General features: G+C 55.4%; 1 protein-coding gene across 12 annotated transcripts in view; it reads right to left on the reverse strand.

The window, feature by feature from the left end:
- Window positions 1-26,175, reverse strand: part of DNM2 (dynamin 2) — an 86,010-nt gene that overhangs the window by 37,849 nt on the left and 21,986 nt on the right. For all 12 annotated transcript variants that reach the window (XM_034997689.1, XM_034997695.1, XM_034997692.1 and 9 more), the window contains exons 2-5: window positions 16,131-16,204; window positions 4,609-4,758; window positions 3,264-3,467; window positions 654-752 (exon numbers count right to left, since the gene is read on the reverse strand). In XM_034997689.1, the coding sequence (XP_034853580.1) occupies window positions 654-752; window positions 3,264-3,467; window positions 4,609-4,758; window positions 16,131-16,204 (527 nt within the window). The remainder of the gene's footprint in view (window positions 1-653; window positions 753-3,263; window positions 3,468-4,608; window positions 4,759-16,130; window positions 16,205-26,175) is intronic.

Below are 26,175 nucleotides of genomic sequence, written 5' to 3' on the forward strand. Positions count from 1 at the left end.
GAAGGAAGGAAGGAAGGAAGGAAGGAAGGAGTTATGAATCCTGGGGCCCCTGGGTGGTGCAGTCAGTTAAGCATCCAACTCTTGGTTTCAAGCTCAGGTCGTGATCTCAGGGTCATGAGATCTGGCCACGTGTCGGGCTCCAACCTCAATGCAGAGTCTGCCTGAGACGCTCTCTCTCCCCCACCACCCCTCCTCTCTCAAATAAATAAATAAATCAGAAGGACGGAAGGAAGGAAGGGAGGGTGGGAGGGAGAAAGGAAAGGAAAGGAAAAGGAAAAGGAAGAAAAGAAGCTAATTAATTAATTATGCATCCTGGGGAACATTTTTGGGAGGAGAGCCACAAGGTAGGAACTAGTGGGAGAGGGGGTGCTGTGGATGACTCTGGTTTCCCTTTTCTGTAGGTTTGTTTATGTTCCCCAAGTGAGCAGGTGTTAACTGTGTAAATGGAAAGTCAACGTGTACAAATCAGAAGAAAAAGACATGAAAAAGCAGTTACTCTGGGCTGTGGGGAAACAGGCAGTGGTGGGTGCTTATTTGTGCATACTTCCTGGCATCGGTCCAGGTTTCGGTAACGATAAGGACAAAAACATTGTCATTTGAACCTCCTCCCAGCCACCGCCCTCCATGGCTCCCAGCTCCCCGCCCAACCGCACCTCTTCTCAAGGGGAGCAGCTTGTTCTCCAGGATGTCCCTGGCGTCAGTGCCTTCGTCCATCAGGTCGAGCTTGGTGATGACGCCGATGGTCCGCAGGCCTGAAAGAGCCCAGAGGTCAGAGGATGCCGTGAGGGAGGAGCCTGGGCTGGCAGCCTGGGGAGGGGGGATCTCCACTTCCAAGCTGTGAGACCTGGGACAAGCTATAACGTCACCTGCCTGGACCCCAGTTTCCCTCATGTCAAGTGAAGACAACAGCCACACCAATCTCAGAGGGTTGCCCATGAAGATAAACTGGCTTGTGACAAACATGCAATCAGTAAATACTGGCCACCGTCATTGTCATTCCTGTGACCTGCGACAGTGTCTTGCTGCCACAGTGTCAGGGGAAGACCTCATGAAAACTCAAAATCCAGGCTCAGTCTCCATGCTGTGCTCTCTGACTGACCCGCAAAGTCCCAACATCATACGCAAAACCACGGCGACTGTTTCTAGGGTTACCTTGCACCTGAATGGCCAAAATTCCACTCTGGAAACCACCTCATCGGATTCCTCCTGTCCCCAGGTCACCTCGAATCAAGGGAACCCTCCTAGCAAAGCTGCTCACCTACAGATCAGCTGGCCCTGGTGGGCCTGCGGATCCTCTGTGATAGCGCGCACACGCGCGTGCATGCGTGTGTGTACGTGTGCATATGTGTGACACACAGGAAGCCCAGGGAGATCTCTAGAGGGTGCTAAGGGGGGCTTCGTGGGGCTGAGAGTTGTGCTCTCCCTGGTGCTCTTGCCTGTTCATATTTGGCTGTGAGGTGCCATCACCTTTTTGGAGGGTGAAGGGGCCACAGCTGTGAATACCCACAAAGCTTGTGCCAGGCAGGGAGGGGAGAGGCAGAGTGGGGGGGGACTGGGGAGGAGGCCTGGAGGCCTGGACTCTACCGGAAATGCTGCATTTCACTGGAGGATCATTTATGAACAAAGAAGAGGTGAGAGTGGCCAGCTAGGTGGATGCTGTGCACATGCGTCCCGATGGTAACAGGGAAACACACACACACAGTGTACAGAAAAATAAGGAAAGATCACCGCATTTTTTAAAATGTGAGTTTACACGGGAGAACAAACTATGAGAGGCTATTTCTGAGGCGTGGCCACTGGTATCTCTGTAGGGGAAGGGGAGCGGTCGCTTCTTAGATTCTGTGTTTTATAACGGTGACATTTTGGGGGTAATAATTATGAACACTTCCAAAGCCAGAAAAAGAGCCAACATTGAGTTTACAAGTGTAACTGAACCCACGCCCATTTCCTTACCACCCGATCAAGCCTCTGTGGCATCTCTGTCACAATCATGCTCTATCCATGGGACTGGACCGGGGGCACGGGGAGCCTGTGGGGGGCCCACGGATAGGTGAGGCCTTTCCTGGGAGACCATGCCTGGGATGACCACGGGGACACAGCGTGTCCTTCTCGGGACAAAGATACTCGGAGCACTGCCCTCGACTCTGAAAAGCTCACAGTCCAGCGTGTGAAAGGGCCATCAGCTCCCATCCCTCCACTGGCCGTCCTCGGGCCGGACTGGGGACCAGAAGCCAGGGAGCGGAGCGCCAGAGCCCGTCTTTCCCCAGCTCCTCCCTGGTCCCCGACTCCCTCCGAACCACCATGGAATCAGGCAGTCAGAGGCATTTTGCAAATCGTATTTCAGTGTGTGTCCCACTCCACAACCACCAACACATGCAGGACACACCCAGCTCCCCACGGCAGCCACCAAGGCCCCTTGGACGGTCGCACCCCCTCCACGTCGTCTCCTCTGCCCCAGCCACAATGGCCTCCTCACCATGTTCTGGGCACCCCAGGCTCAAATCCGGCCCAGCCTATTTAGCATCACTGGCCATTTTCCTGGATTTTGCCTCTTTTCATCATTCATCATTCTGGTCTTGCCTGAAACCTCACATCTTCAGTGGCCTCTGACCCCCACACCCCCAACCCCAGCCACTCTCAAAGGGTTGGATTTTCCTCCAGTGCTTACTTCTGGCTGAAACTGCCCCACCTGCTTATTTTCTTACTGTTTTCTGTCTCCCTCCCTGGAACATCAACTCACCAGTGGCAGGGGCCCTGTCAACTTTGTCCCCTGCAGGGTCCCCAAGGCCAAAACAGAGCCTGGCATGTATCAGGTACTTAACTGACAGGTACTTAATAAATGGCCCAAGGAAAAGTTTGACCCGGAATGCCCCGAGCCAGAGACGCCACAGTCCCCACTGATCCCTACTGCCCCATCTGGCTTCACTAACTCATCAACCTTTTACCTTCTCTGCCTGGCCCCTGAGCGGTTACAGGGACATCTCTAGTCCTCTCAGCAGCTCTATAGGCTAGGATTGCTGTTGCCATTTTGACTGAGGGGGACCAAGCTGAGGAGAAACGCCCAACTGCCACACAACAGCCTCCCAGGGGCAGCCCTCCGGCACTGCTGGTCCCCACGGGAGATGCTGTATCCCAGGAGGGCCTTTTCCTAGGGGTCATATGCCAAAGAGAACACCAGTGACCTGGAATCAAGGATGCTGGGCAAGTTGCCATGCATCCAGGCCCTCGGGAGAGGAACGGCTACGGTAGGGCTCAGTGGTTACCTTGTGGGTCGACCTCCTTGGCCAGCTTGAGAGCGTCCGAGTTGGCCAGGTCCATGTTGGCAGGGGTGACGGCGAGAATGAGGCTGCTCTCCCGGCTGATGAACTGCAGGATCATGTCCTTGATCTGGTACTCGATATCTGGGGGCTGGTCCCCCACAGGCACCTTGGTGATACCCGGGAGGTCGATGAGGGTCAGGTTCAACACTAAGAGGGAAACCAGAGGGAAAGGTCATCAGAGACAGAGGAGGGGAGGCAGGCACGGCCCCACAGCTACCCAGCCCACTTCCCCAAGTGCTGGGAGGGGTCTGCCTGCAGGATTCCTCCTGCCCTCCAACCAGATCACACCTTTGGATCCAGCAGCTCCTCTTCGAGGGCCCCCTCCTACAGACAGCCTCTCTCTATTGCAGTGATACAGTTTTAAATCGGGACATTTGCATTGGCAGCCTGGAATTGCTCTCAGTGGCTAAATAAATTTCGGCCCATCAATTCAGCCATGACCAAAGGCTGCTGTTTACCAATGTTTACCATAAAAACAAAAAGATGATACTCCGATAAGAGACACACTCTGAGATGTATTCATACAAAGAAGAGGCATTTTATATTATGCTACAACTTGAATAAAAGCGGTGAAACACACAAGCATGATATACACACAAACATGTTCATAACTGACTCAGGAGTGAGAATATAAAATATGTTCGTAATACTGAGGGCAGCGTAGGTTTTTGCTCTATACCCTTTCATAATATTTGTATTTTTGTGCTGTGTACAGGCATCATTTATTCAAAAATAAATCAATTTTAAAACTCCAAGAACTCATGCTGAGGAGTTCAGAGTCTGCTAGAAAATTCTCCAAATGCCATTTGAGTTAGCAATCTATGCCCCGGGGCCACAAGTTGTACTTGGTGGCAGGCGGCGCTAGGTAAATGATGGGAGTTTTTTTTAAATCAGAACATTTTACAGAGAAGACTGGCTATCTGGCTCCTCTGTAAGGCCCGGAAGACCTGGTTACCCTGGGCTGGTGTCACTATGTGGCCGCCGTGACCTGGGAACCACACCATGGCCACCCCTTTCCACAGGGGCATACAGCTGCGATTTGCCCCAGTCCCCACCACTCCCAACAGTCTTTCCAGCATGCTGTGTTTCCTGAGAGCTGAGACTGATTTCTCAGTACCACATTCCTATCAAAAAATGGGAAGACAGAGATCAAGAGGGCTGTGTGCGTGTGAAGAAAAATGGAAGGGGTCATATTTTTTGTGAGAGGGTGGCCACCCCACCCGTGAGTGGCACAGAGTCGGCTCCCCTCTGCCCCGACACCCAAAGGGTCTGCGCCTGTGCTGCCTACCGTGGGGCGAGTAGACCCGCAGGTTGATGGGCACTGGGGAGATGCCTTTGTTGGTCCCCGTGACCCTGTCAGTCTCCGCTTCGATCTCCTGCCGGACTTCATCAAAGTCTGTAAACTTTTTGGACTTACAGTGCAAAAACTCAGCATATTCTGAAAAAGGAAGAAAGATGCTCAAAATGAGAAAGAGAAGTAGTCTCGCTTGCGGGCAGGGAGCTGATGGCCTTCTGGGACAGGTGTCTTGTCAAGCAGAGAAAGCGAAGAATCAGTCACAGTGGCTCCAGGAATTTGGGGAGCCACAGATTCATCCTCGCAGAAAATATCTGCAGGGGGCGCTCCTACAGCCGAGCCCCCTTCCGGACCTCAGGGAATTCCTCAGGGAACAAAACCAGCAAAGATCCTGTCCCCTGGGGGGAACAGAAACTCTCGTGAAGTATTTTGCGAAACGAAACGTCATGACGCGCTATGAGAAAAGCAAAACAAAACAAAACAACCAACAGGTGGGTGTAACCAGCACTTGTCACTTTTGGATGAACAGGACACAAGGGGAAATACGGGCATGCGTCACCGGACAGCAGGTGGCGTACGTGTGAGGGAGCTGCTTCCTCGGTGTTACCCGTGAGACTGAGTCCAGAGTTGTGACACAGAAACCCCCTTGCTGTGGGTCAAAGGAGATGCAAGCCGCTGTCCTAGTGGGATCCTGAGCTGCCAGCACTGTCCAGCTCGCCAAGATCCCAGACGCGCGCCCTTGGGGCCCATGTGTCCTTCCTCCCCGAGCGTGTGCACAGGATGGGGAACAGGGCGCAGCTGCTGGCCTCATCAAAGCCCGTCTGGCTCTCCTCACCTTCTGGCTGTTCCCAGGGCCCCCCACCTAGACACGAACCCCTCAGGAGAACCGCTTTCTGGGCAGGGCCTGAAGTGGGCAGAGGAGGCCTCTTCACGCCTTCTGAGCCAAGTGACTAACGGTGAGTGCTGGGCCCATTAGATACGGGATAAAGCAAGAATAAACTATGTTCGTCCTCAGATGTAGGGACTGAGCCTACAGGTGTTTGCTGTATAATTCCTCAACTTTTCCATATGTTCCAATTTTTGTGGTAAATATTGGGAAGGGGAGACCCCGTAGGCTCAGAAACCACGGCTCAGCAGTGATGCTACAAAGAAAATGGAAGTCAGACACGCTGGCAAACAGCCCAAAGCACTGCACCACTACAGAGGCAGAGATGCATGCAGCCGTGTCATCTCTAAGAGGAAAGAACGAGACGTCGCTTCGATGTCCACCAGGAGGAGACCTGGCTACACAAATCCCAGCACAGACACACCATCAGCTGCCTCAAAAGAGAGGATGGAGATGGAGCCCAACAGAGGAGGCCCAGCAGCTCTAGAATCTCCACTCAGACGCAGAGCGAGGCAGAAAGAAATGAGGGCGAAGAGGTTCGCCATCCCATCACTGCGACCTAACCAGCCGGGGCCAACACGCAGCCCCTGCTGGCTCCAGCCAAGCCCCGTGGGTGCTCCCACGTGTCCCTCAAGAGCGAGCCCCTTAGCAGCGGGCATCTGTGCCACAGATGAGGAACCTGAGGCCCACACAGGGAAAGTGACTTGGCCCAAGCTCAGTGGTGCAGCTGGGATTCCGACTTCACATCTGTCTCCAGGTAGTGGCTCTCAGGTCACGCGGCCTTTGTGAGGCCCCTGGCAGGCTCGTAACCTCTCTGGACCTCTGCTTCGGGGGCCCGGGGGACTCTGTGGGCTCAGATCACTGAGGGCACTGGCCGCCTGGGGACAGGGGCAACGAGGACACCACCAGCATGGGCACCCCCACCCCACCCCCATCAGCTGACCCAGTTCCCAAGGACAGTCACGCTCAAGCCCTCCACAGGGACAAGAGGAAATGCTTGGCTGCTCTTCCGGCAGCAGCCTCCAAAAATGGAACAGTCCCCCAACCCCCCCACAGCATACCTCAGTTCTCATCCGGCTCACGGCCCGGGGCTCAGCACCCGCAAGAGACCATCCCCCCTCCTCAGGAATGCAACCACAGGATGCAGGCCCTCTCCCTCGTAGACTGGGCCCTGCCAGGCCTGGTACCTGGAAGGCCCACCCCCACCCCTTGCTCCTCTAGGGCCTGCCTGCTTGTTGCCTCTCCCAGGGAGCCTTCCTAAACCCCATGCTACCTGACACCTCATCCTGCATCTTGGGCCTCCTCCCCACCTCAGAGCCAGGACCTGCTGGCCATGACCCCTGGAGTCCAGCGGGCACTGGCCATCTCCCTTTCTGCCAACTCCTTCATCTGCAGGATGTGCGGATGGTGCCAGAAAGCCACAGCTTCTTTTTTTTTTTTTTTTAGATTTTATTTATTTGACAGAGAGAGACACAGCGAGAGAGGGAACACAAGCAGGGGGAGTGGGAGAGGGATAAGCAGGCTTCCCGCAGAGCAGGGAGCCCGATGTGGGACTCGATCCCAGGACCCTGGGATCATGACCTGAGCCGAAGGCAGTCGCTTAACCAACTGAGCCACCCAGGCGCCCAAGCCACAGCTTCTTACCCCGGGAGTGGTGGGCAGCAGAAACCCCACCCTCTGTGCCCAACAGGAAGGTTCAGGAGCCTGCCAGGCCCATTCCTCACTGCCCACTTTACTGGGCTCCTTGTCACTTTGAAACCATGTGCTAGATTCCAGGGTTGATAATAACCTTCAAAAGCTTCCACAAAGCCTTCTTTCCCCACACAGCACTGACCCTCTTAAAGCCAGACCTTGGCCCTCCTTTCCTCAGAACCCTCCATGGCTCCCAACTCACCACTTCCCCAGAGCCCTATAAAACTTCCTTCTCCCCAGCTTTTTTTTTTTTTAAAGATTTTATTTATTTACTTGACAGAGAGAGACAAAGCGAGAGAAGGAACACAAGCAGGGGGAGTGGGAGAGGAAGAAGCAGGCTTTCCGCAGAGCAGGGAGCCTGACGTGGGGCTCGATCCCAGGACCCTGAGATCATGACCTGAGCTGAAGGCAGACGTGTAATGACAGAGCCACCCAGGCGCCCCATTCTCCCCAGCTTCTGACTTCAACTCATTCCCCTCCAGCCAGCCACTTGGGTCTTCTGCCTCAGGGCCTTTGCACTGGCTCTTCTCTCTGCTTATAGGCTCTCTCCCTAACCTCCTTCATGTTTGTTCAAGTGTCAGCTTCTCCACGAGGCCTGTTCTGGCTCCCACCCAAGATGATGAACCTCTTGAGTTCTTCCTTCCCTGCCTGATGACCCTCCCAAGCACTGGCTGCCTTCTAACAACGCTGACCTCCTCCTGTGTTATCTTCCGGGTTCACCCTATGGGGCAGGGATCTGAATCTGCATTGTTCACTCTGTGTCCCTGGGGGCTCCCTCTGGGTATACCTACTGACGTGCTCAATAATCATATGCATGACTGAATGACGATGAGAAAGATAATACGGTCCCCTGCTTTGGCTTCTGTAAGGGGGCCCAACTCCAAGGCCACGAAGCTGAATATATGGGAGACTGGACAGGGACGGAGTCTAGCAAGGCCACCTGCTGTTTTTTCCTCTCTCTCTCTCTCTTTCTCTCTCGCTCCCCCTCCCTCCCTCCTTCCTTCCCAAGATCTTGACACCAAAGGCCCAGTCCTGAGCTGGGCCCCTGGTCTGACGGGAAAATGGACACTGCCCAAGCGTGTCACAGCAGGTGCCACAGACACTCCAAAGAGACGCAACACAGCAGAAGCCAGGGGTGGGGACCCCCTGGAGGGGCTAACCTGCCGGAGTCCAGCCCCAGTCCGCCCCAGGACGAGGGAGGCAGGCCAGGGCAGCGGTGGGCAGAGAGCCCGTGCCTGCACCATCTCTCTGAGGTGGCGACTTTCCCCCATTGCCTGAGGATGCGCTGGGCCCAGGGGTCCTGGGAAGGAGGGGAGCCTCCCAAGGGCCAGGTCGGCCTCTGCGCCAGTCTCCCTGTGAAGAGAACAGAAACCTGAGAAATAAGACGGGAGGGGCTTTGCCTGGGGCTCCACAGCCCTGTACATGCTGGAATGCCGATGATTTTTTAATGATCCCCTGTCGCAAAGAATAAGTCAGAGGCCTGAGGGCTGAGCTCAGAGCCTGTGTGTGATGCCTGGAGACTCTCTCTCAACTCGTTCCCAGCAGCCAAAGTTGAGTCCCCCGCAGCAGAGCTGCACCCTGCTGTCCCCAGCCCAGCTGCCGAGTTCCTAACTCTCCCCTGCTGGTGCACAGCAAACAAGGCCAGTGCGGCCAGTCCCTGAGCCCTGGGGCGGCCCTGACAGCCCCAGCCCCACCCCCACCGGCCCTCCGAGCCAGGCCCTCCCCTGGGAGGAAGGGCAGCCCCAGGGTTTCCACAGGACCCAGCCCAGGGCCTGGCGCACACCAGGAATGAAGCAATCACCTGGGCCCTTGTCCAGCACTCATGCTGCTGACCCAGAGGCGCCAGCCACCCTCTGCCACCGCACAGCCTCCCACCCGCATCCTAACTGTGGGGCACTGAGTGCACTCGCAGTTGTTTCCTAGAAAGACGTTCTGCCCTCCTTCCAGGACTTGTTCCCTCATCTCCTTCAGGTCTCAGCTTGAAGCGGTCCTCGGTGGGGAGGCCCACCTTGACCACTGGGGATCCAGCAGATGCCCTGCCGCCTGGCCCCTCCCTCCACGGCCTGACACGCCATGTGCTCAGGTGTCCCCCTGCGAAGGCCGGAGCTGCAAGAGAGCAGGCTTCGTTTTGGTCACTGCTCTCTCCGGTGCCTGGTAGCTAGGAGGTCCTTAATAAAAATTACTGAGTCATCAGGTGCCGCAGCCTAGGACGACATCACCGTGAGTCCCAAGTGGGTCCCCGTTGTGCTAAGCAGCCAATCCCTACTTTGGGCATCTCCCAGGCCCTTCGAGAAGGTGTCCTCAGAAGGGAGATGACAAGTGCGTGCCGCCATGCCACCTTCGGGGTAATGAGCCACCCGAGGCACCAGGAAACAGCCCCAAGTCAGTGGCCGCAGTTCCCTCAGGCCTGGTTTCCCGAGAAGGTTTTGGGCCCTCCGGTTTCAAAGGAGCTGGAGGAGGCCCACAGGACAGAAGGCACCCTCCCTATCCCGCAGGCAGAGCCGGTGACAGACCCCGCCGAAATTCTACTGGAACAACCAGCCTTCAGCCTAGCCCCTCCGGCCTGGAAAGGGTGAGGCAGGAGCCACAACATCATGTGGGGAGGTGACAAGAAGAAGAGAGAGAGGTGGGCATGTCTAGCCACGCCCAGGTCAGGGTTCCAGCCCCTCTCTCAGTGCCTCAGTTCCCCTACAAGGAAATGGGACAACACTGAACACAGCTGTGGGGCTGCTAGGAAATCAAACGCCATCGCGCTGGGCCCACAGGAAGCACACAAATAGCTTAGCTGCTAGTCAGGGAAATGCACAAGGCTGGCCTTGGTGTATCAGGGCCTTTTTTTTTTTTTTTTTTTGAGAGAGGGAGCATGTGCCTGCGTGAATGAGTGGGGTGGGGGGGAGGGGCAGAGGGAGAGGGAGAAGGAGGCAAACAACCTCAAGCCGACTCCGAGCTCAATGCACAGCCCAACTTGGAGCTTGATCCCATGACCCTGAGCCAAAATCAAGAGGCACACACTTCACCGACTGAGCCACCCAGGCGCTCCGGGGTCTCAGGGCTTTGCATGGAGGAACCCTGCCCTGGTCTGCATGGACATTTCCCATCCTTACCCCATTCTCAACCCAGCGTGAAGTGGAACACCAGGGCTGACTCCTGGCAGCAGGAGGTGGAGTCTGCCTTCCCCCAACCTGGCACAGCAGGCATGCTCACCTGGGACGGGAGGCCATACTTGGGGACTCAAATATACCTGGGAGACCCTGAGTACCCCATGATCAAAGGGGTCCAATCAAGAGGAACTTTGCAGAGGCTTTAGCCAACCAAGAAGAGGCAAAGCATGTGGCACCCCCCCGAGCTTGCTTGGTCCTCAGGCTCCCTCTGATTTGAGACAAGTCGTGCAGACCTCCCATTCTAGGACACACCACCACCAGGAAGGTGTGCTATTGTGATTTATAGTAAGAAATACATATTTGTATTTCTCCCCTCCATTTTTTTTTTAAATATTCTTTTTTTTTTTTTTTAAGATTTTTATTTATTTATTGAGAGAGACAGTGATAGAGAGAGAGCATGAGAGGGGGAGAGTCAGAGGGAGAGGCAGACTCCCCGCCGAGCAGGGAGCCCGATGCGGGACTCGATCCCGGGACTCCAGGATCATGAACCGAGCCGAAGGCAGTCGCTTAACCAACTGAGCCACCCAGGTGCCCCCTTCCTTCCATTTTTGACACAGAGCTCCTAGAATCCTTGGAAAGCCCTAAGTGATAAGAGCAATAAAGGTGTCTTAACATTCCTAATAAGCCCCTTTCAGAAACCACACATCAGTTTAAGCTAATGAGGAGACTTTTGGAAAGCACTTAGGATGGGAGTTGTTTGCCAGGGGACCAATTTATGTAATTAGAGGGTTGCAGCTTTTAGCCCCTCCCTATCCACCCCCACGGTGGAGAGGGCCATAGGTTGAATCCATCCCCAGTGGCTAATTTAATCAATCATGCCTATGTGATGAGGCCCCATCAAAATCCCAAAAGGATGGGGCTCAGAGAGCTTCCTGGCTGGTGAGCACAAGGAGGTACTAGGAGAGGGGCGCCCCTTCCCCACACCCTGCCCTACGCCTCTTTTCCCTCTGGCTGCTCCTGAGTTCTATCCTTTTTATATTAACCACTGATCTAGGAAGTAAACAGTTTCCCGGAGCTCCGTGAGCCGCTCCAGTAAATTCAGTGAACCTGAGGGGAGGGCCCTGGGAACCTGAGATCTATAGCCAGGGGTGAGAAGCACAGGGGACATCCTGGACTCGTGACTGGCGGTGGGGGTGGAGGGCGACAGTCTGGTGGGACGGAGCCCTTATCCCGGGGGGTCTGACGCTATGTCCAGGCGGGCGGGGAGTGTGGGAACGGAGGTGACTGTAGGCCACTCAGTCAATGTCCACTGAGAACTGGAGAACTGCTTGGTAGTGTGGGAAAAACCCCACATACACGGAGAAAGTGACAGCCCCAGCTGGCATCCCGGCCAGCCCCCCCCCCCGCCCCCCTGCCTGACTCGCACCAGCTCCTGGCTCTGTTTCCTCACCAAGACACAAGGCCCATGCCCCGAGCGCTGCAGTGTCTTCCAGCTTTATAGAGAAGGCCCTGCCAGGGCCAGGCTCATGGGGAAAGGTGCCGGAGAAAGCAGCTGATGACCCCACCCGCCTTCCACCAGGAGAGAAGAGGCAGCGCAGCGGCCCACAGAGCACGCTCAGTACCTGGCTAATGCTGACGGAGCACCCGCGGGGTCCGGCCCTGTGCTGGGCACCAGAGAGCGGCGGACAAGGCACATCAGTGTCCCTGCCCTCTGGCACTGACTTTCGGGGCAGGGGAGAAACCATTAAGAAAATATAAAAACGGGATGAGATTACGTGATACGTGCTGTGGAGGAACTAAGGCAGCTGTGATGGGGCGGCGGGGGGGCAGGAGGGCATTGGGGCTTACACTCAGGAAAGGAGGAGGACAAGGACAAGGAAGGTGGGCAGGGTGTTCCAGGGAGGGAGCACAGTGAGGGCCAAGGCCTGGAGGCGTGAATGAATGAGCTGAGAGCTGACCTTGAGGATGAGCGATGAGGGAAGATGCTGCAGCTAGGGACCAGGAGGAGGTGAAGTCCCAGAGGCCAGCAAGGACCTGTTGGGGTCATAAGGCTTTGAGAAGGAAGCTGGGAGCCAAGCCCTGCCATCCCCTCGCTGGCCCCTGAGAACACCAGCCAAGGTCAAGGGAAGGGAGGCTCAGCAGGCCACATTCCACACAAGAACAGTCCCCAGCACGCAGGGTTTACCAGGCCAAGGGATGGTTCCCAGGGAGGAGCAGGGTTCACCCATGAGCCGTCAAACTTCCTGGTGGCTGTAGTTTTAGGTAACTATTTTTTTTTAAGATTTTATTTTTAAGTAATCTCTACACCCAATGTGGGGCTCGCATCGCATGCTCTACTAAGCCGGCCAGGCGCCCCATGTGGTCTTAGGTAATTTTTAAACTAAGCAGATTAAAAGTAATGGCTCACCAAGACCAGTCTGGACCAGAAAAGCCAGGCATCACTGGGTGTCACAGACATCAGAGAGGAGGACTGAGGCCCAGCCACAGAGCCACATCGTGGGACTCCAGACCCCACAGGAGGCGGCAGCCACACCAAAGCCACATGGCGTGCCAGGGCCACAAGGGAGGTACCACTATCACCCCCATATTACAGATGAGGAAGCTGAGACACAGAGAGGGAGGTCACTTGTCCCAGGCCCCAGACACTAGGGGTAGCTGCCTGGCTCCAGAGTCAGCTGGACAAAAGTCTACTCTCTAGAAACAATGCAGCCCCACATAGCCCCTCCACCAATCACATGTCCCCCACTAAACTTAGCCTCCTCCCTCTTATTAGTGGGATGTCCTGCCTCCCACCCAGTTAGGGCACCTCTGCTGTTCATCGCCCTGGACCCCCCCACCTCTAGGTCACTCTAGACTGCCCTTCACCCCCACAGCACTGCCCTGGGCCAGACCTCACCACCTCTTGCCTGGTTCGAGGCTAACCTCTCCCTGGCCTCCCTGCCTATCCTTCCACAGGGCAGCCAGTGGGCTGAGCAGGTCTCTCCTCACCCGTGTGCTCTTTGGGCTCTCATGCCTAATCCCCCACCAGACTGCCAGGCCATGTCACCTGCCTCCTGACCCTCCCCCCCAGCCTCACTTCACAGCTTCGCACATGCTGTTGCCCCTGCCCAAAATGTTCTCCCTGGGCCCCCGGCCCAAAGTAAATCCAACGGCCAATATACTGTCCCACACCCCCAATCCTTGCCCCTCTCAGCCTGACCACGGCATCTCCTGTCTGCCACCCACGCTGCCTCCCTGGCATCTGGCTGAGGTCCAGCAGGGCACGCATCTGCTGGCAGCAAGAAGAGACGGGAAATGCCACAGTCAGGTGGAGGAGGAGGAATATGTGTGCTGGGACACGGCAAGGGCCACTACCATATGGGACACCTGGGCCTCACTTCCCATCTCCACTGCCAGCCCAACAGGATCCAACCACAATTCTATCTCCACGGCTACCACCTTGTCCCCACCTGCCCCCAGGCACCACTCCCACCTCTTCTGGTCCCCTGCCCCGGGCGGGCTCCTGTGGTCTCTCTTTCACCAGCAGCCACAGGATCTGGTCAAGTGACACCTGGGCCTAAGGGTGCACCCCACCAAGTGGGTTTAGATTCGGCCTCTCATGATGATGCTCCTGTGTGCTCTTGGGCAAGTGGCTTCATCTCTGGAAGCCCCAGTTCCCTCCTCTATATAGTGGGGATGATGGGAACAGAGACCCCAGCATTAGTCCAGGTTAGGCACTAGGCTAATATGCACCCTCAGAGCTTCTGCCTTCAGTGCTCTTCAGTCTGCCACTCTCTGCTGGAAGGGAGCTCCCCCTTCCCTGACACCCCAACACACCTGTCAGTCTTGGCTCCAACATCGCTTCTTCAAAGAAGCCCCAGGATGCCCCACCCTCTAGGATGAAGTTAGTCACTCTCCCCTCTCCACACACACTCCAATCTGGTGGGGGCCAGGCCTGCCAGTCTCTCCCCCGGCCTCCCCCTTCTGTCCCCTGGCACCAACGGGAATGCCAGGTGGGCAGGTGGTGGCAGCAGCCTTGGTCCCGTCACTGCTGTGCCCTGGGCCTGGACCAGCCTGTAGCATGCACTACGTGCTCAGTGGACCACAGCTGGTGACGGCCACCGTGGAGGTGATGGGATAGCCCTCCCGCCATGACACAGCCTGCCACCTTCCGGTGCAGAATGCCAGCAGACCTGTTCTCCCAGCAGGCCATCCCGAGCAGGCCGGCAGAAAGCACACAAGCACAGCCCCTGAGTCAGCACCACGCAGGGAGGCCCTGCAGTGTGCCAGGCACTGTGCTACGGCTCGGACGTACTGAATAATGTGGTCTTCATGGCAACCGCCACAGTCAGCGCTATTATTAACTTCACTGTCCAGACAGGAAACACATCGTGAGCGGCAGTCCCTCCCCAGGGGCCATGAGGCCAGTAAGCTGCAGAGTCACGATCTGAACCCGGGCAGCCTTAGCGCTCAGGGCTGACCCACCAGGGCAGAAGCTTTCCCCGCGTGGCCAGGGGCCAGAAGCACGCACATCAGCATCAGCTGGGAACTCATTAAAAATGCATATCCTCAGCCCCCACCCCCTACCAACCGGCTGAATGGAAAGCGGAAACCCAGTGGGCCATGCCTTCCTTACGTGACTCTCTGACCCACTGTCATCTGAAACCCCCGGCTCTGCGGCTGCCAGTCTTGGCCCAGCTGATTGGGACACCTAAATCCACAGGAAGCAGCCCACTGGCTCGCCTGTGGCCTAGGACAGGGCAGAGCTCACAAAGAGGAGGTGCGGGCCAATCGGCTACCACCTCTCACTGGAGCCACGCCCCCTCGCAAGTGGGCTGGGCGGAGTCAGAAGAGGAAGATGAGAGCACGTGACTGGGGCACAGCGCGGGGGGGCGCTGAGCTCTGACTCAGCTGATGCCCACCCAGGTTGATGCCCATTCAGATCGGGTGCCAAGTGCGAAGGCAGGTGGCCGGCTAAGCTTCAGTTTGCCCGTAAAATGGGGGCGTGTCAGCTGCCTTCCTAGGACAGGTGTGTCTAACCGGGCCGTGCGGGGAGCCTGGCGCCCTGTGGATGCTGAACCCACAAAGGCTGATATTCCAGGTCAGCGGGGAAAGCAGCATGAGGCCACTCGGGGCTCTGGAGGGAGGAGAGGCCGTGCCCCCAAGAGCTGCCCTGTCCCCTTCCAGCTTCTGACCCGAGATGCTTTCCAAGGAGGCCTCAGTGGGTTTTATGCTGGAAGACAGGCCCACCTCATGCCAGACTTGGCCCAGCTGATTGGACACCGAAGGGAAGACAGAAAAAAATCTACACGTGGGCCATTCCATATTCAATGGATGGGCCTCTTCCCAAGCCAATGTCGTCATCAAAACGGACATGACAACCGAGTGAGTGTAGGAGGGGACTGATCAGAGCAGCTGGAAAACTAGCTAGGGAAGATATCTGGGGGGACAACTGGCAACATACCCATGGACTGGCATCAGATACCATGCAGGAACGATTACTTTTCTTGGGTGTGGCTGTGAATGTAGGAAGGTGTCCTTAGTGCAAGGGGAGGCTCCCTGAAACATTCTGGGTTGACGTGTCACAACGTCTGCTACTGATTTTGAAACCGTTCAGCAAACTGTGTTATCCACAACATTGCAAACAAACATGGCGCTTAGCAGCCTGGTCACAATGAAGGGCACGAGGGGTGGGTGTTCACCGAACTGTGCTTCGGCTGTGCTACACACGTGGAGACCATGAATTCAAGCCCAAATGACAGCCCAAGACCCCGGACACCGCCATCGGCCCCCTCACTCCTGCCAGGCGCTGCGTCCACGCTCATTTCCTGCTACAGCAGCGAGCTGTCCCACTGTACCTGTTTTTGAGAAGATGAGCTGCAGAATGAGAGGCCGCCGGGTCACGATTCCTGAACCTCGGGGAAGGAAGTCCCTGTGGGAGGGGAAAAGGACAGAAGTTACTCACGCGGCTGGCCTGCGGGGCAGGAAGTGTGACCACACATGTGGAGCAATCCCGTCTTGCAACTGGGGCAACATCAGCAAAGACACCAGTCCCAGCCAGGCACTGGGGAACGCTCTGACCTTGGAGGGTCCTGAGGCCACAAGGGGCAGAGGAGGGACTGGAATGAAGGTTGCCGTTGAATGGTACCGTTTCCCTCTGGCTGGCTGTGCTCCAGCCCCAGCCTGCCCAAAGAGCCCTTTCACGGACAGATATCTGAACAATCTCCTCACACCTCAAAGAGATCAGTGCATTTCCTACATACATGTTATAAATTAATATAATGCCATATGTATGATAAAAAGATGAAATAAAATGTGATGTGTTTCATGTCCCCAAAAGACAAATCGATATAAGCAGGAAGTGGATCAGTGCTTACCCAGGGGTGGGAAACGAGGAGGGAGATTTCTGGGGTGCTGGACACATTCTAAAACTGGACTATAGTGGTCAACTTACTACTATTTACTGTAAATTTACTAAAAATATCACTGCATTTGAAATGGGTAGATTTCCTAATACATAAACATCCCTCAATAAAGCCATTAAATAAAAAAAATATATCCTGTGTATTTCACTACGGAAATACTCAGGCACCACTTGCACCTGTTTACACTAACACATGTGGATTCATGCAAAGTAGGATGACCAGAAGGCACTCTGGACCAGTGAGAAAGGAAAGCCAAAGACCAGGGATCCAGGGCACCGAAGTAGAAGGGGCATTTTCAGAGATCATTAAAGCCATGCAAAGAATTCTTGTCTTGTCTCATGTAAAATGGAGAAAGGTTCTAGGTTCAGAGAATTTCAAACAAGGTTTGCACCTAGATAAATGTTTAGATCATCTGCAATTTGTGCAGGACACAGGACAACTGGTACAGGGCATCCCAGCTGGGATGGTTAGAGAAGGCCCCTCTGAGAAGGGGAAACAAGTGAGCTACATGCAGGGGTACAGAACGGGCAGGGCGGGGAGACAGCAAGGAGGCCCCCAGCTCACCAGGCCCTAATGTCAGTTCTCACCATGGCCCTTGCCAGAGAGCAAAGCCACTTCACGGCAGATGCCAGACTCTCCCAGGGACAGGGCAGGCCTGCTGCTGGCTGCTAACCTCTCAAGCACCACATATGGCCTTGACCCTGGCCATCCCAGAGCCCCAGGCCCCCTGGCTCAGAGGCAAAGACCTGAGAAGCAGGGACAGGAGGCCCCTCGCACATCAGAGGCATGGCATCCTGGAAACCATCAGCGCCAGCTCTCCAACACACAATCAGCGACAGGAGCGGTGACAGTGTGTACGTCCTTCGCCAGAATCTCCCACTCCGCCTCTTCAACGCAACCGAACGGGTCCATGACCGAACAATACAGAAGCATGGGAATGCATCCCTCCCACCGGTCTATGTGCCCCCCACCCCATGCTGTGTGTGTGACTGACAGAGGTTCCTTTTCACCACTGACCCGTGTTCGCTGGCATGGATGGGCCACAGTTTGCTCATCGGTTCTCTCATTGGTGGGACACCTGGGGTCTTTCCAGTTCGGGGTCATTACAAATGCAGCTGCTATGAACATCTGCACACATGTGTCTGGTAGACACATGCCCCCGTTTCTCCTGCTGAGTCAGAGGGCAGACCTGAACAGGCAGAACTAGTCTCTGCAGATAGAAATCAGAGCAGTTGGTTCCCTTTGGAGAACTGATTAGAAGGGGCATGAGGAACTTTCTGGAATGACAACATTCTCTATCTTGATCTGTCTGGTGGTTTCCTAAGTGTATGCATTTATTTAAAAAAAAAAAAAAACAGGGGTGCCTGAGTGGCTCAGTCGTTAAGCGTCTGCCTTCGGCTCGGGTCGTGATCCCGGGGTCCTGGGATCGAGCCCCGCCTTGGGCTCCCTGCTCAGAGGGAAGCCTGCTTCTCCCTCTCCCACTCCCACTGCTTGTGTTCCCTCTCTCGCTGTGTCTCTCTCTGTCAAATAAATAAATAAAATCTTTAAAAACATTTTAAAAATTAAATTTAAAAAATTAAAAAACAAACAAACAAGGTCACTAGGCATCAGGGAGTGGTGGGAATGTGGACTGAAATTCATGGGGTCTGGCCTCTGACCCCAGGTCACCCGGCCTCTGGGCCCACACATCTGACTCAAAAGCCACTGGCATCTCCCCAGCCCGGGCCAAGCCTTCGGCCACTGGTATTGGCACATGCTGTCCTGTGACTGTTCTGGGCGTGGCTGGGGGGCCAGGCACCATGAGCACAATGGTAACACCACAGACAACAATGAGAGCCTCAGCAAAACACGAAGAGGACCAGGACCAGCACACTGCCCAAGAGAACCCTGAGAGCTCTGGGCACATGCAGGGAAGGTGGCTTTCTGGGGCTGGAACTTGATGGGGAGTGGGAGGGATGACTGGGTGCAGCCTGGGCAAAGGAGGTACGGCCTGAGTGGGAGAAGGCTGAAGGACGAGGCTGGGCAGGTGCACGCGGCCTCGCACCCCAGGCCGGGAGCACCAGGAGCCCTGGTATTCCTCCAATTGTGTTTTCCAGAAGTTCTCAGACTGCTAAGTGGAAAGAGCAGCAACACCTACCTGCAGCCTGGACAGTCCCCCCGCAAAAGCAACTCCCCAGAAATTTCCAAGAGGCTCGGTGAGGAGGGGCCTGTCTGGCTGTGCCCCCAGGTCCACTCAGAGGGTTTTCTTTTCTTTTCTTTTTTTTTTTAAAGATTTATTTATTTATTTGAGAGAGAGTACATGAGAGGGGGGAGGGTCAGAGGGAGAAGCAGGCTCCTCGCCGAGCAGGGAGCCCGATGCGGGACTCGATCCAGGGACTCCAGGATCGTGACCTGATGCCCACCCAGGTTGATGCCCATCCAGATCGGGTGCCAAGTGCGAAGGCAAACAGGCACCCCCATGACTCACCCCCCCGCCACAGCTCTGGCTCAAATGACACCTCCCTAGGGAGACTTCCCACCCTGGCTCACAGCTCCACCCCCCCACCCCACATCCCTCCCACCTTCATTTTTTCCCTCATCACTAACACTCCAAGCCACTCATCTGCTTACCCACCCCTCCCTGCCACGCAGCTCCCCAGGACAGGGTCTCAGGTCTATTTCGTTCCCTGGCACAGAGTCAGGGTTCAATAAGTGTTAGCCATGATCATTTCTGCACCAGACCCAGGCCTGGTCCCAGGATCCTCCTCCCAGGTTACCTACGGTTATCTTTCTAAAGCAAAGGCCAGGGATCCAAGCTTCCCTCCTGAAGAACTCACACGATCCATCCCACATTTGACAGGATCCTCTACTTGTCCATCCCCCCACCCCCACCCCACTCCTGCATCCTCCACCTCTGGGATTTCCGCAGTTCTGGCTTCCAGCCTCTGCAGGATCTGTTCCCTCTGCCAGGAAACTCCTCCCCACAGGCACTGCCCACCTACGCGTGGGCAGATGCCATGGCATGCACCCCCCTTCTCACTCCCACAACATGGCCTTCAACATAAGTCCAGTCCTGTGACAGCATATGACATTACCTGGCCTGGTCACTACTGGATCTCCAGCACCTAGAATAGTGCCTGGCATACAGCAGGTGTTCATTAAATGTTTGGTGAGTGGCGAGGAGGAATACAGACTCTGGAGCCAGAGAGCCTGGGTTCAAAGCCCAGCCCTTCCCCCCATGAGCTGTGTGGTCCTGGGCAGGTATCCACCTTCTCTGGGCACTGGCATGGCCGTCCACCAGATGAGGGGATGCCACTCATCCTTCAGAGAAGATCCCGCTGGCCGCCTGACCTGCACAAGTCACTTCACCCTCTTGGAGCCTCAGTTTCCAAGCCCTAAAATGGGCCACCTCTCCCTAGAAGGTAATGAGGGCTCCCAGGGGAAAGGTGGTAGGGAACAGGGAGGGTAAGGCACAATGGCGGGGGCAGATCAGAAGCCCTAGCTGTTTGCTTACTGTTGTCTGGACAGAGCCTAAGATCCCACCAGGACCCCTTGGTTTCCAGCCCCCCACATGGGTGGGGATGTCTACCTGAGGGAACAATGGAGGCTTAAAACCCAGGCTGACAAGTGGACAGGTGGAGGCCTTCCCAGGGGAGGGAAGAAAATAAACAGATAAGCCAGCAGAGGATGAGTCAGAGCTGGTAAGCGCCCAGGTCACCCGTCACCTGGGCAGCATGATGGCAGGAGGCCCAGCAAGTGCCCTAGGCTGGGATCCCTTCCTCATCACCATATCCTCATGGAGGGGGGCGTCACTCAAAGCCTCAGTGTGACCAGGAGACCTCAGCACAACACCAGCCGCGGGAAGAGCCCTCAGCAGGCGGCCCATGCCCCAGGGACCTGTTTGTACCCAGCTCACTCTCTCAGGCTGTCAAGAGCCCAGTGTACCCAGCTCACTCTCTCAGGCTGTCAAGAGCCCAGATAGGGAGCACTGGCTGCCCCCCTAGCCCAGCTCTAACCCAGTCTTCGGCAACATCTCAGCAAACCCTCTAGCAACACCAAAAGAATGACACCAGGGCCAATACCCCCATTTCCCAGATAGGCAGACTGAGGCTCAGAGTTTCAGGACATGCCCAGGCAACTCAGTGAGGAAGGAGTAGAGCTGTGATGGGAACACAGGTGGGATATCAATGAGGCAGACCCCCAATCACCCCCACACACCCCAGGGCCTCCTTTGTGGTTTTGCTAGAACAGAGGCACAGATCATCGCTTGGCCTCTGGAGCCTCACCATCCAGTCCACGTGCCCCACCGCTCCCCACCCAGTCCCTGCCTCATTACCACCGATCTGGACGCCATCCAACAGTAACCATTGGTCACCCAGAGCCCAGCCCACACTCAGTGGCCCCAGGCAGGTGCCACTGTGTCCTTGGGGTCACCACAAGGGGCAGGCAGGCTGACTCGGACTGCAGACACAGGGCTCCTCCCACCCTTCACTGCCCACCCCACCCTGCAGCAAGTCCTGCGGGCCCCACCTGCAGATGGAGCATGAACTGGCCCACTTCTCTGCACATCCAAGGCCATCACGCAGGCCATCCCTGCTTGCCTGGGCCAGTGCAGCTGCTGCCTCTAGGGCTTCCCACCCTCACCCCCAGAGTGGCCAGCCATAGGGTGCCTGTGGATGCCACATCAGAGCATGTCCCCCCTCTGCTCAGAGGCTTCCCAAGGCTCCCACCTCCCTCGGGATAAAACCCCAAGTCCTCGCTGAGGCCCACAAGGCCCTGCACAACCTGCCCAGTCACTCCCGGCCCTCCCCCTTACTCACTCAGCTCCTGCTATACTGTTCTCTGCCATGTTCCCCCCAAACAGGTAGGGTCCTGCCTCAGGGCCTTTGCACTGGCTACTCCCTCAGCCTACAAATCTCTCCCTGCAACACCCACAGGGCCAACTAGCAACTCCTCTCCTGTACCCACTGCCCGGCACCCCCCGAATATGAAGCAGGTCCTGCTCTGTTATATGCCATCCAGCTTCTCAATTCTTCTCACAACTGGCATCTTCCAGTTTACTGATTTGTTCATATGGCTATGGTCTGTCCCTTCCCTCCCACCCACCCACCCATTAGAGCGGCAGCCTCGTGGGAGCAGGGTCCTCTGCCTGGCATGTTCTCTGGTTTCTCCTCAGCTCTCAATAGCCAGCCAGGCATGAGGCAGGTGACCAATGTTTGTGGGATGAAGGACCAAACCTGCCATTGTCCAATGAGACTGAGGCTCAGATGAGGGTGGGTGGACTTGTTGACTTTCACAATCCACTCCAGGTGCCACCCCTTCACAAATCCCCAGCAGGCTCCTTCCTGCGCAACAGTCCTGCAGGGTCCAGAGCCGGCCCCGCCCTTGGCTCTCAGCCCTAGGGTCACCTGCTCCAAGGTCTCATCTGGAGGCCAGGCCAGGAGCAGAAGCAGGAAGTGGCCCATGGAGACGAGTAGCTGTGGCTCTTGGGCCTCTCAGACCTGAGCTGGAATCTGGGCACTGCCAATTCTTTTCTGGACTATCTGTGCAGGTCTAGTCACCTTTCTGTGCCTCAGTTTCCCCATTTGTTAAGTGGGGGATAATGTCACCTGCCTCAGATGGTAGTTGGAAGGATTTGCAAAGTTCTTACCATGGTGCCCAAAAGAGACCATTTGCCCTATATAGTCAATGGAAAACTGGACATGATGTGAATCAGACCATGACCCTCCTCTGCTCCAAAGGGCTCCTGATGGCGTCCAATTGCCCTGTCACCTCCCTACCCTCACCCCTACCCTCACTCACTCCCTCAAGCACACTGCTGGTCAAGGTACAGCAAACAGGCCAAACCTACTTCTGCTGCAGGGCCTTTGCACGTGCTGATCGTCTGCCTGGAATGACCATCTCCTCTGAGCCTTTCCACAATCCTGGCTTCCTCTGGTCACTCAGGACTCAATCCAGATGTCAACTCTTTTGAGAGGCTTAACTCTCCCCTACTGACTCCCCTGCCCCACGTCACCGTTTTCATTCTCCTCAGTGGGTCTGCAAGGATGGCCTCTCCCTGCAGCAGTGCTTTCCAGAGTGAAATCTGTTAACCACCTAGATGTCCACCAGCCTGGAATTGGCTAATCAATCTTGGAACTGGCCCAGGAGGCAATCCAGGCCGCAGTGCTGAAAGCAAAGTGTGATGCACAGAACAGACTGCATTCTCCAAACCTTTTTTTTTTTTAATGCCTGTGCACATTTCCTGCCTGTGTGGGGACAACAAACTTGGAGGGGACACCTGAGCCCTTGATGGAAGTCAAGTACGGAATGCAAATGGAAAAACTTTGTTTTAACAGTTCCCAACATGACTTGAATTTCGGTCTTCCATAACTTTTTTATAACTTTTATAACGCGTAAATATTAATTTTGGTGGCTCAGTCAGTTAAGCGTCTGCCTTCAGTTTAGGTCATGGTCCCAGGGTCCTGGGATTGAGCCCCGTGCTGGGCTCCCTGCTCGGCGGGGAGCCTGCTTCTCCTGCTCCCTCTGCTGCTCCCCCTGCTTATGCAATCTCTCTCTCAAATAAATACATAAAATCTTTAAATATATTATGTGTGTGCATACATATATATAAATTTTTAAGCGCCAAAGCAACCAGTCAGCCAAGCAGCATTTTCCTAGTTGACAGAAAAACCAATGGCAGCTGGGGACCCAAGCTCTTGAGTCTGCCCTCCTGGGGGTCACCTGAGCATCCTCACTGCTCTACCCTGCAGCAGACAGCCTATGTCACGAGGCCACCCCGGCTGCATGCCAGCTGTGTGACCTTGGCAGCAAGGTCACTCACATCCTGGGCCCAGTCTCCTCATCTATAAAATGGGGTGTGGTGGGGACAGGAGAAGACAGTGCAGGTGCCAGGGCGTCAATGAGTCCCCACTGCATCTCTACAGCCTGGTTGGCCACATATGGATCCCTAGTTCTGTGCATGTCACCGCGAGAGGGGCCCAACTGAGCCCAGAGGAAGGATGTTGATAAATAGGCAGGAAAGAAAGCCAAGCAGTGCCCCATCACACTCCCAGCATTCCAGAACCATCCTCCTTGCAGGCTCCTTCTTCAAGTAGGAGAATGGGTGTGTGTCCTCCCCAGGCCCCCTCCCAGATGATGGGGCAAGGAACTGTCCAGACAGTGTCACACAAGACAGGATGACCTTACCGCCCTTTCTTGGGCCATGCCTTCCCCACCCCCGACAGCCGATCTCTCAGCAAATCCTACCTTAAACATAGCCGAACATATCCCCCCGTTCCCCGTTGGGTCCCAACCCCCTTAGGCTGAGTCCCCTGGGTCACAGCCATGCTCCCCAACCCTCCATGCCCCACTCTTGCCCTGCCCCATGTGTTCCCAGCCTGGCAGCCAGGGATAGCTTTGCAAACCACAAGTCCGATCGTGCTGCCCACATGCTTAAAACCCACCTGTGGCTTCCAGCAAACTTGGGACAAAACCAGCGTCCTCCCCCGCAGCCCACAAGGCCCAATGCCAGTGCCCCACCATCTCCCTGCCATTCTCTGTTGGCTCCCCTGGCTCCCGCCTCCAGGCCCCGCTAACATGTGACATCAGACTGGATGGCACCTGCCGGGAGAGGTCCCCTGAGTGCTTCCCCAGGCGGGGCTCTGTCCCATCTCCATGCTTCCTTCCCGCATACTGGTCCCCATTCTAAACTGTCTGCTTTGTTCACAGTCTGTTCCCCCATACCCAGCACCGTGCCCGGCACTCGACAGGTGCTGAGGAGGGCACTGCGAGAGGGGCTGGCATCTCCTGGGTCCACACAACGCAGCACTGAGCTGAGCTCTGTGCAGAGTCTTCACTCCACCTCCACAGGGGCTCTCACCAACCCCACTTCTCAGATGGGGAAACAAACTAGAGAGGTTTGGTCACCTAGACCAAAGCCACCTAAGCGAACAGCAACCCCTCCCCCCCAACAACAACCAGTGAGGCACCAACCCAACTGGCTTCATTCCCTGTCCCCATCTGCCAGCACCATCCTGGTCACCACACTGGAAACAAAGATGAACTCTGAAGACAGGACAGCCAGTCACAGCTCCCTGTAGGGACAAACTGGCCAGCAGATCATGACAGTGGAAAGCACAGAGGTTGCATGGGGACAGCTCAGCCACAGCCTCAGGCCTTCACTTGCCCAGATCTTGGTTTCTCCATCTATAAGATGGGGATAGTAACCGTGCCCACACCGTCGGGCTGTCAGCAGGATTAGAAGCCCAGTGCCTGGCACACATAGGGCCCTATTCCACAAGACTGGTTGATAAGGGTGATGGCAGAAAGGGAGACCTTCCTTGGCACCTCAAGGAGGACCCTGGCACAGTCTTTCCTGGCAGACCTGGCAAGATGATTCTCAATCTGCTCCCACTCCAACACAGCAATCCCCTTCTAGGGATCAGCCCTGGGCACAGTAGACACACAGGCCTGTCGCCTTACCCCAAGGCCCTGTCTGGAGGGGAAACTAAAAGCTCATGCAGGAGGGGCGCCTGGGTGGCTCAGGTGGTTAAGCGTCTGCCTTCAGCTCAGGTCATGATCTCAGGATCCTGGGATCGAGCCCCGCATCGGGCTCCCTGCTTGACAGAGAGCCTGCTTCTCCCTCTGCCTCTACTGTTCCTCCTGCTTGTGCTCTCTCCCTCTCTCTGTCAAATAAATAAATAAAATAAAATAAAAATAAAAGCTCATGCAGGAGAGTGAGTGGACTTAGTCAGGTTGGGACTGGACTGAGGACCATCAAGCCGTCGTAAAGAGAGCACGAGACAAGGGAAACGGAGGCAAGTCAACAGCAGTCGTTGGGAGATGTCAATACCCCATCCTCAATAATGGACAGAACACCAGGCAAAAGATCAGCAAGGAAACAGAACACATGAATACCACCATAAACCAATGAGATCGAACAAACCTGCACAGAATACTCCACCCAACAACAGCAGAATACAGTCTTTCAAGAGCACATGAACATTCTCCAGGTTAGGCTGTATGAAGGTCAGTCTATAAAACAAGAATCATAAATGTCAAAGGACTGAAGTCACGCAAAGTATGTTCTCTGGCCACAATGGAATGGAGTGAGAAATCAGTAAGAAAAGGAAATTTGGGGAAATTCACAAGTACGTGTAAATTAATAACACACTCCTAAATAACCACTGGGTCAAAGAAGGAAATGTTAAGGGAAATTAGAAAATACTTCGAGATGAATGAAAATGAAAGCACAACATATAGGCCCAAACTTACAGGCTTCAGTAAAAGCAGTATGCAGAGGAAAATTTACAGATGTAGGCACCTATGTATATATTTTTTAAGATTTTATTTATTTATTTGTCAGAGAGAGAGAGAGAGAGAGAGAGAGGAGGGGAGCACAAGCAGAAGAAGCAGCAGGCAGAGCAGGGAGAGGGAGAAGCAGGCTTCCCGCGGAGCAGGGAGCCCAATGCGGGGCTCGATCCCAGGACCCTGGGATCATGACCTGAGCCGAAGGCAG

The sequence above is a fragment of the Mirounga leonina genome, unplaced genomic scaffold, assembly GCF_011800145.1.
Source record: "Mirounga leonina isolate KUSES-001 unplaced genomic scaffold, KU_Mleo_1.0 Mir_94, whole genome shotgun sequence".
Taxonomy (NCBI): Eukaryota; Metazoa; Chordata; class Mammalia; order Carnivora; family Phocidae; genus Mirounga; species Mirounga leonina.